Source organism: Watersipora subatra, chromosome 2 (genome assembly GCF_963576615.1).
Source record: "Watersipora subatra chromosome 2, tzWatSuba1.1, whole genome shotgun sequence".
In the NCBI taxonomy this organism is placed as follows: domain Eukaryota; kingdom Metazoa; phylum Bryozoa; class Gymnolaemata; order Cheilostomatida; family Watersiporidae; genus Watersipora; species Watersipora subatra.
Genome location: NC_088709.1, coordinates 73,963,968 through 73,979,077, shown reverse-complemented (window position 1 = coordinate 73,979,077; position 15,110 = coordinate 73,963,968). Strand labels below are relative to the sequence as shown.

The 15,110-nt window shown below is 36.1% G+C and overlaps 1 protein-coding gene across 1 annotated transcript; it reads left to right on the top strand.

Annotated features, from left to right (window-relative positions):
• Positions 1 to 12,441: 12,441 nt before the first annotated feature.
• On the top strand, positions 12,442 to 13,347 carry LOC137387095 (uncharacterized). The gene is made up of 3 exons (XM_068073396.1): positions 12,442 to 12,633; positions 12,793 to 12,978; positions 13,216 to 13,347. The coding sequence occupies exons 1-3, from the start codon at positions 12,442 to 12,444 to the stop codon at positions 13,345 to 13,347; spliced, it is 510 nt and encodes a 169-aa protein (XP_067929497.1).
• Positions 13,348 to 15,110: the final 1,763 nt, after the last annotated feature.

The following is a 15,110-nucleotide window of genomic DNA, read 5'->3' as shown; positions in this document are numbered from 1 at the left end:
GGGAGTGTTGCAATAATAGCAGTTTCTTGGTTTCATAGGGCTTTCTCATTGTGCTTTCTGAAAGCTTTTTATTTATTGGTACCCATAGCTTTTTCATATAAAGCTCTCTTTGTTCCCAACTGTCAACATGAGCGCAGCTAATAAAGTATCTAGTTTCTGTCAATAATCTGAATACTCAAACTTTTTAAACAACAAGTTTTAATATCCGGTTATCATTATTATTTAAATACAACTAACTTTTGGTTCAAGTTTGTTAAAATGATAATATAAATATCATTATTGTATATTTCTAGCTTAAATTAAAATTTACATTTGGTATATAAGCTACATTTACTATTCGCTATTTTCAACTTTATTCCAACAACTAGAAAAATGAAGAGGAACCAAAGATGGCAAAACAACTCTGACAAGCTGACTTTAGGCAGCAATACTGCAATTTGCAATTTGGTTACAATTTTGCAATTGCAGCCAAATTGCAAATAAAATTGCAATTGCTAATAAAATTTTTGCAATTAAAATTTTATTACTTATGTAATAAAATTTTAATTTCAAAAATTGTGCTGTAAGGTTTGGTTAGTTTGCAACTTGAACTAGTCTAACTGGCAGTCATTTGAAAGTAGCTATTGTTCAGTAAGTTGCATACTAGCCATAACCAATCATACAACAAGTTACTGCAAGAGTCACAGTGTACCACAAATATGATAAGCTAACTCCTACAATCACAAACAATGCTCTGGAAACCAAACATACAGTGAATATGTATGCCTGTGATACTCACTAGGATGTGAGCGCTATTAAAAACTTCATATTACAAAAACTCTTTCAAGCATAAATTTAGCATTTTTGTAAACAAGTATCCCTTCAATTAATCAAAATATTTGGTTATCAAGAGCGGAGCTCGTATGGTTGTAAAAGGTTGTTAAAGAGTTTAGATTATTTTCTTGCCGATGCAAGCTGCTGTTATCACACTAAGTTAGATTTGGTTTGATTTTAATTTTATTTTACTGGCCAATGCTAATCGAAGCAAATCAGGTTTGGTAGAAAATTAATAACATGAGAAATCAATTATAATTTTAAAAAACAAGTTCATGTGATGTAAGGATGTTCTGGATATAGGATGGTCAATGGCTAACTCAACAGGATTTCTGTCATCAGAAAGTAATATTGATTTTGTCATTTTGGTAGAATCTGTTATGCTGACATCGCAGTGCTTTGCCATCTTGTATACCGCAGTATCACAATCAAAATTGACAAATTTCATCATTAGCTTTAGGTTGGTAACAAATGTGTTCAGTAGCCGTGGTTTCATTATGTTACCTTCGAATACACAAATCTTGCAGCACAGATAGCATAACCACCTGTCACTGTACTTCACACTCTATACACAGTCTGTAAAGAAACTCTGAAGAATTTTGACTAATGATTGTTTGGTACTGAGTGAAAAGCTTGGTTTGGCAAAGCCATATTAAAAGCTTTGCAGATGTCTAAAAATGAAGCTTGCACTGACAAAGTATGAACTAGATCTAGCTTAAAGGCTATATTTGTAGTAGAGTTGACCACGCATCTGTCATATTTAGATTTTTTGTAGAAGGAAACTGGTTTTTTTCCTGATTTTGGATGATGAAACTTGATACTACAGTTTAAGCAACTCTACCAAGATAGAAGAGCAGCGAGATTGGCTGCAGTTGTTCAAAACTTTAGAGTGATTTCAGTATGCCGACGGGGTTGAAATCTGCCTTTTTCACAAAGCTAGAAATCTACCATCATGAGAATTTTGTTGACAATATTTGTCATCAGATCAGCAATTATGTTTGTATTGCTTTTACTCCAACTTAGGAAATTCCTTTGCCATTTGTTGCCTTTGTTTGCCACTATTTTAGTTAGCAATTTATAAACTTTAATAGAATCAATATTTAAAGACGACATAAAGCTAAAAACATCTAAAAAGTAAGGCTCATAATCATCCTAACGAATTAAATAGTAAAGGTTCAGATGATGTACAAACTGTCTTGAGTTCAATCAAACAACCACCATCTATTGTCAACAATTGACCTGTTTTAGTATTGAACAACTTCCCTGTGAAGGCCTAATATATTTCACAAATTTTTACTTCTATGTATGGTACGTTTACTTTTTCTGTTGTTTGTTCAGCAAGGGGCTCTGTCAGCTTTTCAGATACTGTAGGATCTTGGAGTGTGCTCATTTCTTTGCTCTGGACAATTCACTGTCAGGGTAGATATGATTATGGGACAGCACAATTGTATCTAATTTATAATAACCATAGATATATAAACCTAGATTGGCCAATAGGGAAAAAGCCTGTCAGACTTAAATAGCATGACGTTACGTCATTGTATTGTACCTAATGCTTGACTGCACTGTTGTTTACAATGGAGCTAATGAGGAGAAGGTGACAAAATCACATTTATTTTCACATAAAAAACCTTCTTGGATACATAATCCAATGAACCAAAGCAATTTTGTGATAATATCTGATAACCACCATAAAGTAAAACTATAAAAGTTATGAAATGTTGCACACAAATCATGAGCCATCAGCGTTTTATTTGCCACCCCCTCTCCTATCCCTCTGGTCACTTTTCCCCTTTTCCTAAGAAGAAGGGGGAAGGGGAAAAGAGAGAAGGGGGAATGGAGAGGGGGCAAATAGCCCACCCACCCAAAAAGCCAGACCCTGGCTAGGTAAAAGACTAATATCATGCTGAACTAAACATGACTAAATATGATGAGTCTGTGAAGTTTTGATCTGATCAGGGAAGTGGAATCAGTGGCTTTTTTAGCTAGAGCTGGAATGAGACCAAGGAATGCAGAGTCAAGCCAGACTCAGGGTTAGCAATGAGGGACAAGATCAAGTCGGACCGGGTCAGCATGCGCGATTTTTTTATTCATTTAAGGTTAAGAGATAGTTCTATTACAGCCTAATGTTGTGACATCAATAATCTAAGATAAAAGAACCCATTATCACACCAATCATTATATTTTGTGGCTTGGTTTATAGATGCAATTTACAATTTATGGCTAGACATTGGTGGATCAATGCTATTCAATGGGTGATAGATTAATGGCATGATTTGGCTCGTGTTTTTATTACAGATTTTATTTTCAACTGCTATTATAATCAACAAGAAGAGATTAATTGAGAAATACTTTGCAAATATAGAAATGGATAATCCAGCATAGTGGAAAGCAAAAATCCATCACTTCCCTAAAACTTTTGATATTAGTAAAATAAACTAAAAATAAAATAAATTTGCTGGATTGAAGGTTCCTAGACATGCTTTTAAGTTACTTAGGATGCCTTCATTGTAAATGCCTCAATAGTATTGAGATGAACCCTTCTTTGAAGCTTAACTTGCTTTCGCATATTGTACAAATAACTTGGTATTTCCCTATTTTGGCCGGCTTCTTCATGAACTCTCAGACCACCGACATGTTAATTATTTCTTGCCGAAAAACGTTGTGAAACCTATTATAGTTCAAATACTATTGTCGCAGACGTAAAAATATAGTCTGAACTCGCCTTGTTTTATTTCGCCTGGTCCTTTCGCGCTAGGACTATACGCGACTCTATTTCAATCGCATTTAAAAAACGATATACAATCGCTCTCATTTAGTCATAAACCTACCCGTGTCTTTGTATAAGAAGACCCGAGGGTCAAGTGGCCCGACCAGGGCACATCTGATCCGGTGGGTCAAGACCAGACGAGCTACCTGTGCCAGCTCTATTCTTAGCTTCATAATGTGCCCTAATCGAAATATATCTCTTTGCTATCTCACGAGCAAGGCTACTAGCATGAAGATTACACTTAAACAATAGCATGATGTTGAACCTCAGCAACCTCTCCATGGTAGCAATTAGTGCTAGCCTGGGAAAGTTTGTCACCTACCCAGCACTACTAAGCAACACTCTCATCGCTTTCTCACTGTGGTTGCAAACCTCAATCACCACAGGTGAAGACAAAGTCAAGCCACCAAGATTCTTAACTGTGATTAGGGAATTCGTTGCTTGGTTGACATCATAGTTGGTAATATCCACGATGCTAGTGATACAATCATTACACTTCAGCTTTAGTGACCGAGATACATAGCCAGTTGTAAAATAATCATTCTGTCTCATTTTTTACTTAAGACATACTTGCATACTCATCATATTTAGTCATGTTTAGTTCAGCATGATATTAGTCTATTTACCTAGCCATGGTCTGGCTCTTCGGGTGGGTGGGCTATTTGCTCCCCCCCCCTCTCTTTTCCCCTTCTCTCTTTTCCTCTTCTCACTTCTTCTTGGGAGAAGGGGAAAAGAGAGAAGGGGGGATAGGAGAGGCGGTGGCAAATAAAGCCCTGATGGGTCATGATTTGTGTGCAACATTTCATAACTTTTATAGTTTTAATCTATGGTGGTTATCAAATATTATCACAGAATTACTTTTGCTTACTGGATTATGTATCCAAGAAGGTTTTTAGGTGAAAATAAATGTGATTTTGTCACCTTCTCCTAATTAGCTCCATTGTAAACAACAGTGCAGCCAAGCATTAGGTACATGTACAATACAATGACATAACGTCATGCTATTTAAGTCTGACAAGGCAACCAATGGGAATAGCTATTATTGGCCAATCTAGGTTTATATATCTATGATAATAACTCATAATTATTGCTTTGACTGGTAAATGCTTAGCTTCCGTTTAAGCCAAACCTCAAGGCAGCGCTTTCAAGCAAAATAATAACCAGAAAAATTGTCCAAATAGCACTTATTTCTAAGCGATGGTTGTTCTTGAAAGGGTTTTAATACCTGTTTTTTGCAAATTGTTGGTGTCATATATTTTTGCTTTTAGTTTGTGCACTAATTTTTACTTTCCAGCATGTAGAAACTACTGTGTGCAACCATTTAGAAGCGTTTATGGTTTGACAAATAGGTTGTCTAGGTCAAAAACCATGTTCGTTTATATTTTGTATCGGTTTGGATCCCGTTCATCTGAATAGACAAGCTTCAGTTTATTGTCATTAAGAGATGATCAATATACATGTCTCACATTATGTACATATAAAATGACTGATATGAAAAAGCTTAAATTAATCATACGGAGGTTACTGAAGTTGGGACTAAATTGTTTATTTTCAGTTAAATGATTGAAAATTCATACAATTGTGAAACTTGTAACACTCAAGGGCTTAGGATGTTGATATAAATGTCATACCAGTAATGACTATGAGAGAACAGCATCTCAATAATATTGTTAACTCATACGCTCTACATTCTGCTCACAAAACCTTTTTGTATAATTATGAAATGTACAAGAGAGGTTAAAAAATTGCATTAAGAATGATGGAACTACACCTACTCATATATTTCTACACCTTTTTTGTTGCAATAGTCATGTGACACCGATAGATGAGTTCTTTTAGCAGGTTTTGGAGTTGTTTTTTTTCTTTGTCACTTTTTGACGAATTTAGTTCCAGTTTAGGAGGCTCAGTAGTTAGTGGGCTTCTCAGTGGTACTATATAATCATCAAGCTCTTCTGCTTCTTCAACATCTAAATAATTTTCTGGAATATTCTTTGTAGCACCTCATTCGTAATAATAGCCAGCCGCTTCATCGGAGCCGGCAGCAGGAGCGGACTCGCTATTCAAAAGCTTTTTCAGGAAATCAGATATTTCATCAAAAGATAGATGCTTATTGGGATCTTCTTCCCAGCACTCGCACATCATTTCAAATCTTAAAGACATCAAACAAAGTTGTATTTATCAAATGGCTAATATAAAAATCTGAATTTCTTCTCTATTTTGTCATAATCAGAATGTTTGGTAATGCAGAGATTACTTATAGCAGCAAAAAACTGCCAAACATTGCTTTTTTAATGTGATCAGTTGAGCTACTAATGTAGCAATAAAGTGGCAGTAACCTTGACCTAACCATTGATCTGTGATTAACTAGAATGCATGCTATCTCTCTACAATAAACAGAGTTTCATGCCAGTCTTTGGTGCAGTGACTCACTGAGCTGATTCACTCATGAGTCATTAACTATCTCTTACTAACCATAACCAAAAACAATGCAGCTCTAAGATAGAGAAGGCAATCGCCATTGCTAAAAAATCTAACAGGAGGCCAAACATGCAACAGCTGCAAATGGATGCATTTTTAATGGCTATCAAAAGAAGTTTTTTGATTCAGCTATACTAAAAACACGCCAAAGTCAACCATCTTTACGCTTACATTATCGGTGGACAGATGGTTGGTTTATCTAGACACCTTCCAGTAGTTACATACTCTCTTATGTAGTAGTTGTTCACTCCTGGATATGGTGAACTACCAAAAAGCAAAACATGCTTAGTAAAGCTATATATCCAAATACTTCCATAGACTTTGATATGACTGTTAATGATTATAGACTTCTTTAGACACAACAACCACTTTCACCACACGTGGGTTTAATCTACTTAAACTACTGGTCAATGATCTAGTCATAGAAGTAGCCAGCTTGATACACAGTTCTTTTACCACTAGGTGTCCTCATGTTGTCATAGTTACCATAACTTGAGGTTTTCTTGCTCAAGTTAGTATATCAGGCATCAAGCAAAATTAATAATTTTCTATTCTTTGATCTTTGCCAGCCAAACAACAATACATGTAGACAACTTTCTGCTTTTAAAACATACTTGACCTTGAACATTGTGATAAATCCTAGAAATAAATTTAGAATATTTCAAAATAGCACAGCGTTTACTGTTGCCCTGCTGCACGGTAGAGAATTCCATCTCTTTCACAGAAAGTGACTTAGAGTTGGGTTTTTTAGATAGAAATAGCAGTTATAAATTTTTTAGCTTTAAAAATTCAACTAGACATGAGGCTTCTTGTTACCGTTGGCTATTCTAATATTGAGTAATGCCGCTTCAAAACTGTTTGAGCTGAAGCAATCTCAAGCAAATGGCTAAACATACTAGCATTGAGATGTTAGTAGTGTTTAGCCATTGAGATACATTGCTACAAATGAGATACACTCGCAGCACACTGTGAAAACTAAAAATGACAAACAAGGTTTCAGTTTTAGCTATATATGATCTGTGAAGAGCTCAAATGTGTGTTTAGGCCAGATCTAGCCTGATTAAAATTGGTGGAAGATTAATTAAGGACATGTGAGCCTATTTTCACATACCACATCAGATTTTGAGCTAAATCTTCCTTCTTTTAAGGACTCGATTGCCATCCACTTCATAGGAAGTGGTTTGTTCATACTTTCCATTTTGTAGTAATCTCTCTCATAAACATCCCGTGACATTCCAAAGTCTGCAATTTTTACGATGAATCCACTATCCACCCTGCCAACAAACAGTTAAAACATGAACCTGTGAACAGAGGTCGATAAATAGGTTTGTGTTTTAAAATTTTCAAATATGTAACAAATATTAATATGAGAAAACTAGGCTTTTAACTAAATTAAAATTTTAAAAAAAGATTTTTTTTTATAAATTTAGGAGTAACCTACTCAAAGTTTGCTCACAGAGTACCGACAGGGTATCCACGCACAAAATGTTTGCAAAGTAATGACTAAGTACTAAATTAAAAAGTACTAAACTTATAAGCCTAAAATTTTAAAAATATCAATTATGCACCTTTTGCACAGACATGGCCCGTGTAGTCTGAGCTCTAATATATATTGTGTGCTTTTGGCAAATACACTACGGTCACCACTCTGTGAATTATTTTCAAAAAAATGACAAAAACTTTTGCTCAGTGTATAGCGGAGGTGTGCTGCTAAATGCTATTTACTTTTTAAGAAGCCCTAAAATGGCACCAATAAAGCAAAAAAGCTGAGAGGCAGCAGCAGGCAAATTTTGCCGCAGTATACTGATGAATTGTAGTTGCATGGGCTAAGAGAAAACTAGATTGTAATGTCAAAGTTCTCCAGAAAGCCTGAGTCCCTGTAGAACCGCAACCGGCCAACGAGTCTGACTCAAATATTGATGCATAGAAACCTGCAATGTTGCGCAGAATGTTCAAAGAAGAGTAAATATTTTATTAAATAAATTAACTACGCTTACTGTTTTACCATTGTTGTTGTTTTACAAATGTTTTAAAATGTGTCTATGATATGGTGAGCCTTAAATATTGGTTGAGTACAGAAATAGACAACGAAATTGAGACTGTACCCTATGATATGGTTTGTCCTATGAGGCGCCCTATGGTGCAAAAAATATGGTACCCACAAAGTACTCATCAGGCACCAACATTGCATAAACGTAGCGTCAACACCGCGTCAACATAACGCCAACATGGCCACAACGTGGCGTCAAAACGGCCTCAACCCACTATCAACATGGCTCTTGCCTAATGCTTGCCTGGCACTCGCCTAGAGCTTGCCAAGCACTCTCAACACATCTGATGAGCACAGAAACCCAAAAAGTAATCAAAAACCACTCATAAATTACTCACATGCAGTTTTTTGCAGCGAGATCTCTGTGTACAAATCTCTCTTTGGCCAGATAAGACATGCCATTTGCTATTTGTAAGCTAAAGTGACGCATATCTGCTAATACCAGGTCCTACAAGAAGGTCTAAAGATGTAAAAAATTGCATAAAAACTTTTACTACTACATTTGGAAATCAAAACATGAACTAAAGATTCCCAAGCTTGTAAAATAAAACCTTTCATTTTTTCCCTTATAGCTCTAACTAGTCCCATATAAACAGATTATCAAATTTCATTAGTACTGCAATTACAGAAACGCCATGGCAACCATTTTTTAACAAAATATAAGAAAACTGCTGGCTAAAATACTCAGATCGCATCTCCAATCTTCCTGACTATCTATAACATTTCTGCTTTTTTCAAAAAATTCTTTGCGCCATATTCGAGACGCCAACACTTTGCTACCCCACAATATACAAACAGAGCTTTTTTCTTCAGTATTCATCATTTTACTTTACCACAAAGGTTGCCTCGGATCTAATTTGCATCGAGCGGCAAAATGCAGTTTATATTTATCCAGCATGTGTTTACTGATTCTCTACTAGAAGTTGTATCGACTAAATTCTTGGCACTTTCTGCTTGAACAGAATTATCATTAAAGCTGGCCAGTATCACAGAAATATTTTTAGGTTATCTATAATATTCAAAAATCAATGACTAAATATATTGTTAAAAACTTTAAAATGTTACCAGGCAATATTCCAATAAAATTATTCAATCTTTTTTCAAGAGTTGTAACAGCAGCGATTCCTTGAAATAGAAGAAAAATTAAAACTAAGGACATCTGGGTATGCTGCTGACTGACTTACCAAATCTTCACGCTTGATAAAACTGCACAGATCACCATTTTCCTTATTTGGAAGTACAACCATCGGTCTTTCTCTTTCTTCAAAAACCACACCAACGAGAGAAAAACATTTTCATGTTTAAAATCGATCATTCATGTGCCTTCAACACCGAAGTTTTCCATATCTTCAAAGCTCATCTCCTTATCGTCTAGATGGCAAACCATTTTTTTTAGACTGAAAATAACTTCCTTGAGTTGTTCTATCAAAAGGAAATTTTTTGGGTGTTGCCATCAGGTGAGAAATTAAGTAATTTCTGTTTGAAATCTCAATCGCTTTCAAATTGTAGTAAACGTGTAAATTGTAATTTCATCTCTCAGTTTTGATTGGTCAGTTTGGTTCATTCATTCATTGGTTTTCATGTCATTTGTAAATAATAGTGTGCATGTATACTGCATGTAATAAACTGCATGTATACGAGCAGCACAATAATCACAAAACTATTTTTAAATTATTGTTGTTTTTCATTATATCATTTGGACATAACGACGCCCGAATAAAATTTGCACAAAAACTAAATATATAGTTTTCAAATATGAAGCAAGTAAGAGTTGTTTCAGTCAAAAAACTTTACGAAACAGGAAAAGAAAACATGCTAACAAAATCGTTATTTCTATAAGTACCTGCTAATTTTTTGTTTATTTTCTATTCATTCATTCATATATTCATTTAATCATTTGTTATTTTACTCATTCATTCATTCATTATTTACTTATTTATCAATTAACTTATTTATTTTCTATTTACTGATTTATCTTTTTGTTCATCTATTTGTAACATATAGGCCTATTGATTTTTTTTAATTAGTAATAATATTTTTTAAATTAAACCATTTTCAACCATTGCTATCAATCTTGTTAGTAGGGGAAGAGTAGGATACATGGACATGGAGGTTACTTGGACCACCCCCTATATCTAGAGTTGTGTCCTTTTATCTTGGTAATTGCTGCCATAATCCTTCAAGCCAATCAGCATCAAGGTCAAAGCATACAAAGACTCTGAGCTGTGGAGGTAGGTTGTCTTATGCAGGATATTTTTTGTTAAATTTTTTGATTTCAAGATTGTGTACACACTATAAAACTGATGATAGAGATTAGACAGTGAAGTATATGTTGGAACAGTTTGTTAAGATCATATTTTCACCAGATTAAAAGCTGTTGAAATAAATTGTCAAATTTTATTGCTTATTGAAAATCATATGGTCTGAGGATACATGGGACATTTTTGAAAAGGATACATGGTCCAACCGGTTCATGTATCCTCCTCTATTGGTTTTCATAAGAGGATACTTGGGTCAAATGGCCCAACCATCCCCTTGCAGTTGTTATGTTTTTATATTAACAAATAATGCCTCAATTCTACAAGAAAAAAACTGATCGCTATCATCTTCTACATGAGGAGATGAAGCTGGCTGTACAAAAGGTGGTAGAGGACAAGGAATCATTGAGGAGCGTGTCAAAAGCGATGAAAATTTCACGTTCAACTCTCAGTAGGTGAGTTACTAGAAGTGAGTACAATTTTTGTCTGTAGGCCTATAGGCCTACTTTCACATAGCTCTATGGCCTACTGTGATCACTGACAATTGGCCTTCTGGACTTGGCGTCGATATATTTAGCGTAGTTCCCTTTTTATATTCACAGAACCCTGTAAGTGTAAAAGTTATATTGGGTTGCAGATTATATTTCAATGAATGCTGCATTGGTGCCTCATTATCAAGCTGTGCGTTTGAACAGTCATTTTCACATGATGCTATAGATCAATTATCAAATTATCATTTCAGATATGTGGAAAAGTACGAAGCCAACAATTCTTCAACTCTCACTCCAAACTTCTACCAAAGAATGTTGTTCTCCATGGAACAGGAAACTACAATCAAAGAATACCTTATCGACTGCTCCAATCAGTGTTATGGTCTCACTCGCGAAGCTACTCGAAAGTTTGTTTGTGATTTGGCCAAGGACAACAACATCAAGATGCCCAATTCCTGGATAACAAGCAAAGCTGCAGGAGAAAAATGGCTGGTTGGTTTCATGGCGAGAAACAAGGAGCTATCTCTGCGACAACCTGAGGCAACTTCCATTGCCAGAGCAGCGGCCTTCACGAGAAGAAATGTCAGTAGCTTCTTGGATTCATTGGAAGAAGTGTACAAATGTACGAATGTTGATGGCTCTAGAATATTCAATCTTGACGAATCCGGGTTCACTACCGTACAAGAACTACCCAAAGTCATATCACCAAGAGGTCAAAAGCAGGTCGGGCAACAGACAAGTAGAGAGAGAAGTGAATCGGTCACCTGTTGTGCGATAGTCAATGCAGTCAGTAACAAGCTGTCCCCAGTGTTGATTTTCCCAAAAAAATGGTATAATGAAACCTTCATGAATGAAGCACCAGAGGGAAGTCTTGGTCTAACAAACACCCTAACAGGATCCGCATGGATGACATCTGATTTGTTCATCAGAGTTGCTGAACATATCATAAAGCATGCCAGGCCAACAAAGGAAGCCCCGATGGTTTTGGTGATGGATAACCATGCAAGCCATTGTGGCTACACTGTGCTGAAGATGTGCAGAGATAATGGCATCCATATCGTCACATTGCCTCCTCATACTTCAAACAAAACCCAGCCACTCGATCGCACGGTTTTTGGCCCGATGACCCAATATTTCAACTCAGGAGCTAACTCATGGCAGATCACGCACGCAGGGCAGCCAATCACCATCTACCAAAGTGCTCAACTTATTGGATCTGCGTACACACGAGCCTGCAGCACGGAAAATATCATAAGTGGATTTAAGGCAGCTGGAATTTGGCCACTCAACATAGATGTCTTTACTGATGTTGATTACCTCCCATCCACAGTGTTTCAGAATGTCCATACAGCTCCTACACCTGACCAAGAACAACCTTCTACGAGTGGTGCAGGTGGAGCGTCGGACCAGTAACTTTCTACGAGTGGTGCAGGTGGGGCATCAGACCAGCGACCTTCCACGAGTGGTGCAGGTGGAACATCGGACCAGCAACCTTCTACGAGGGAGGTAGTGACTAGACCTCTGCGAAAGCAAGGCGGATTTAAAGACCCACCCTCAGTTGTCAGATCACTTCCAAAAAAGATGGCTGTTGCTACTCCAAAACGAAGAAAAAAACTGGCCAAACATGGTTACATTAATTCAACGCCATCTCTGAAGAAGAGAAAGCCTGTGCTCCATGATGACAGTTCTTCTGGTGACGAAGTTGATGGTGTTGTACCACTTGATGATTCTTCTGGAGATGAACTCGAAGAGCCTCCAGTGGAACTCCCAGAGGTTAGTGTGTTGTGACTTATGTCTAGTTGAATCCATCAATACAGACTAAAGGACTTGGGAACTTGGTGCAACTTTTTAAATACACAAAGCATTTTTATAGCAGCGGGGTGAAAGGACCCTATGCAAAAGTTATTCATGAAGATTTTTTTTTCATTTCAGGAGATCAAAGCAGAAGTTGGTAAATACTACATGGTACGATTTGATACTAAGAAAGCTCAGGTGTTTTACGTGGGAAAGATTGTTACTCTGGTCGATGATTCCAGCATAGAGATGATATTCTACCGCAAAGGAGCTGATGGTATTTTCCGACTTTCTGCTACAGAGGATCTCGCGACAGTCAGCATGGTAGATTTACATACCATGCTCCTTGAGCCAACCAATTTATCTGGAAGTCGAACCAGGGAGCAGAGAGGGCTCAAATTCGATATGGAGTTTGGAAACGAACTCAGATAAACATTTAGTAACCTTTCATTCAATAGTTTAGTCATAGTGCAATACACTGTTTGTCAAATTTCATATATTCCATGACCAAAAATATAACCTAACATGAAATACAAACTACTGTAATTTTCATATTTGAAGAGGATACTTGAACCGCCCATGTCCAAGTATCCTTGGTGGCGGCCCATGTCTCCTACATGGTGGCCCATGTATCCTGATTTGAAGGATACATGGGCCACCACTTTGGATGGCAGATTCTGTGAATACATGTAGTTGCACCATGCTGCTATTTGCTGCTCAAATAGACTTTATGTAGGTCTATTCCATCACTGATTTTCAGTCATGTACTTAGCAAAACTATTCAGATATTAGCGTCTAAAGAAAAATGCTGTTTTCGAGGCCCATGTATCCTACTCTCCTAAAACTTTCCGGTGAGTCTGATAAGGAGATTTATTAAAAAACTTGATGGCTGCCCATTTTCCGCATAAAAACATGTTTTTCTAGTTTTGCAAAAGCGTCTAAACTAAGCTCAACCCAATTTTATGTTCAAGTTAACATTCTGAATATATCAGCTCGCAGTAAGCCTTTTGACACATTTGACCAAGAGTGTTCAAACAACGATTTACCAGAAGTGAAAAGACTTTCAGGAAATACCATTTAGTGCAAACCGTAAACTTTTACAACATTTCTGGTCTTATAGGAGCTCTTTGTAAAGGTGTGTTTGGCTGCTTCAAGACCAAAGCTCAATGATTTTGCCATTGATTCATGAGCCAAATATCTAATAGTATATTTAAACTACAAAACAGGTACTCCAAAATTGGAAATTTTAAATTTATAGTTGTCTGCCTAGCCCTTGTTTTGCATTAAGGCTACACATGCGAAATTCTGGTACTAAACTACAGTATGTAACCACCTTTGAGTGTTTTGCTGGCGACAGTCGTGAGGTTGCCCGATGGAGTAATACGTTGACTTTGATGAACCAATCCAAAGTTCCCTTTTCCAATTTGTTTTCCAATGCTTAACCTTTCTTGAGGGCTCCTGCAATAAGCAACATTTGCTTGAACATTTTCTTCCATTTTTCGTCCTGGAAACCATAGTCGTTCTGTCTCAACAGTTGCAAGTAAATCGGAAAACTTTGCAAAGGAACTCAAAATAAAAAACAATCAGATGGTTCTAAAAATACCGGCTTTCTTAAATAATCAGTGAGAAATTATGTTTATTGAGTATTATTGTTCATTTTATGAAAAGGATGGGTGACAAAGATTTATACTTGGTCATGGCGATTCCTGAATTGCATATAAAATGTTCAATAAACAAGCTATACTAAAGCTAAGCTTTTCAGGCATTAAGATGTGCATAAAACAACATAGCCATGTTAAGTAATATGCAGCCATACAAATAAAAAATCAAATTTTTATTGTGCTTTGGTACTATGTACTATAATTTGCTTAATAAAATTACAGCTCTAAATTAATTCTTCCTAATCACTTTCCAATAAATAAGACAATTGATCTAATGCAGAGTAAAAAATTTCAAGTAACCAGTAATGAGACAAAAGCTATACAACAGCAATCAGAAACCACACCAATATTTTAAAAGCAGTGTAATAAGTTCTTTTCACATCAGTTTAAAATTGATACCTTTAGAGTTGTATAGCTGTTAAGCAGTTTTGTATTTTTTCCAAATAATCATTATGTCATATTATTATTAATATTATCATTATTATCATTGTCATCACGGTTTAGTTTTTGCAATTGTTTGACTGGTTTTTAAGTGAGCTCATGTCTTGTCTAAGGACAAAAAGGCTTGTTACATAATTGAACACTACTGGAGCAATTCTCTAAGAAGTTCTGTTGTCTCAAACAGCGCTGATTTCTGGACCGTTTTAAAGAACATCTCAGCCCCTATTTTGGCAAGGTATGAGGTCAGTCTGTGACTTACAGTTCAAAAGACTTTAATGGTTATTCCTGTCACTTTTCACCTTTTTGTTATTATTATTATTATTATTATTATAAATACTGTCTTCACAACCAAGT

Excerpts from the sequence above, each read along its gene's own strand:
- LOC137387095 (XM_068073396.1), top strand. The coding sequence starts at position 12,442 with ATGGCTGTTGCTACTCCAAAACGAAGAAAAAAACTGGCCAAACATGGT. Across the intron at positions 12,634-12,792 it reads CTCCAGTGGAACTCCCAGAG|GAGATCAAAGCAGAAGTTGG; the intron begins GTTAGTGTGTTG and ends TTTTCATTTCAG. Across the intron at positions 12,979-13,215 it reads ATCTCGCGACAGTCAGCATG|AGGATACTTGAACCGCCCAT; the intron begins GTAGATTTACAT and ends TCATATTTGAAG.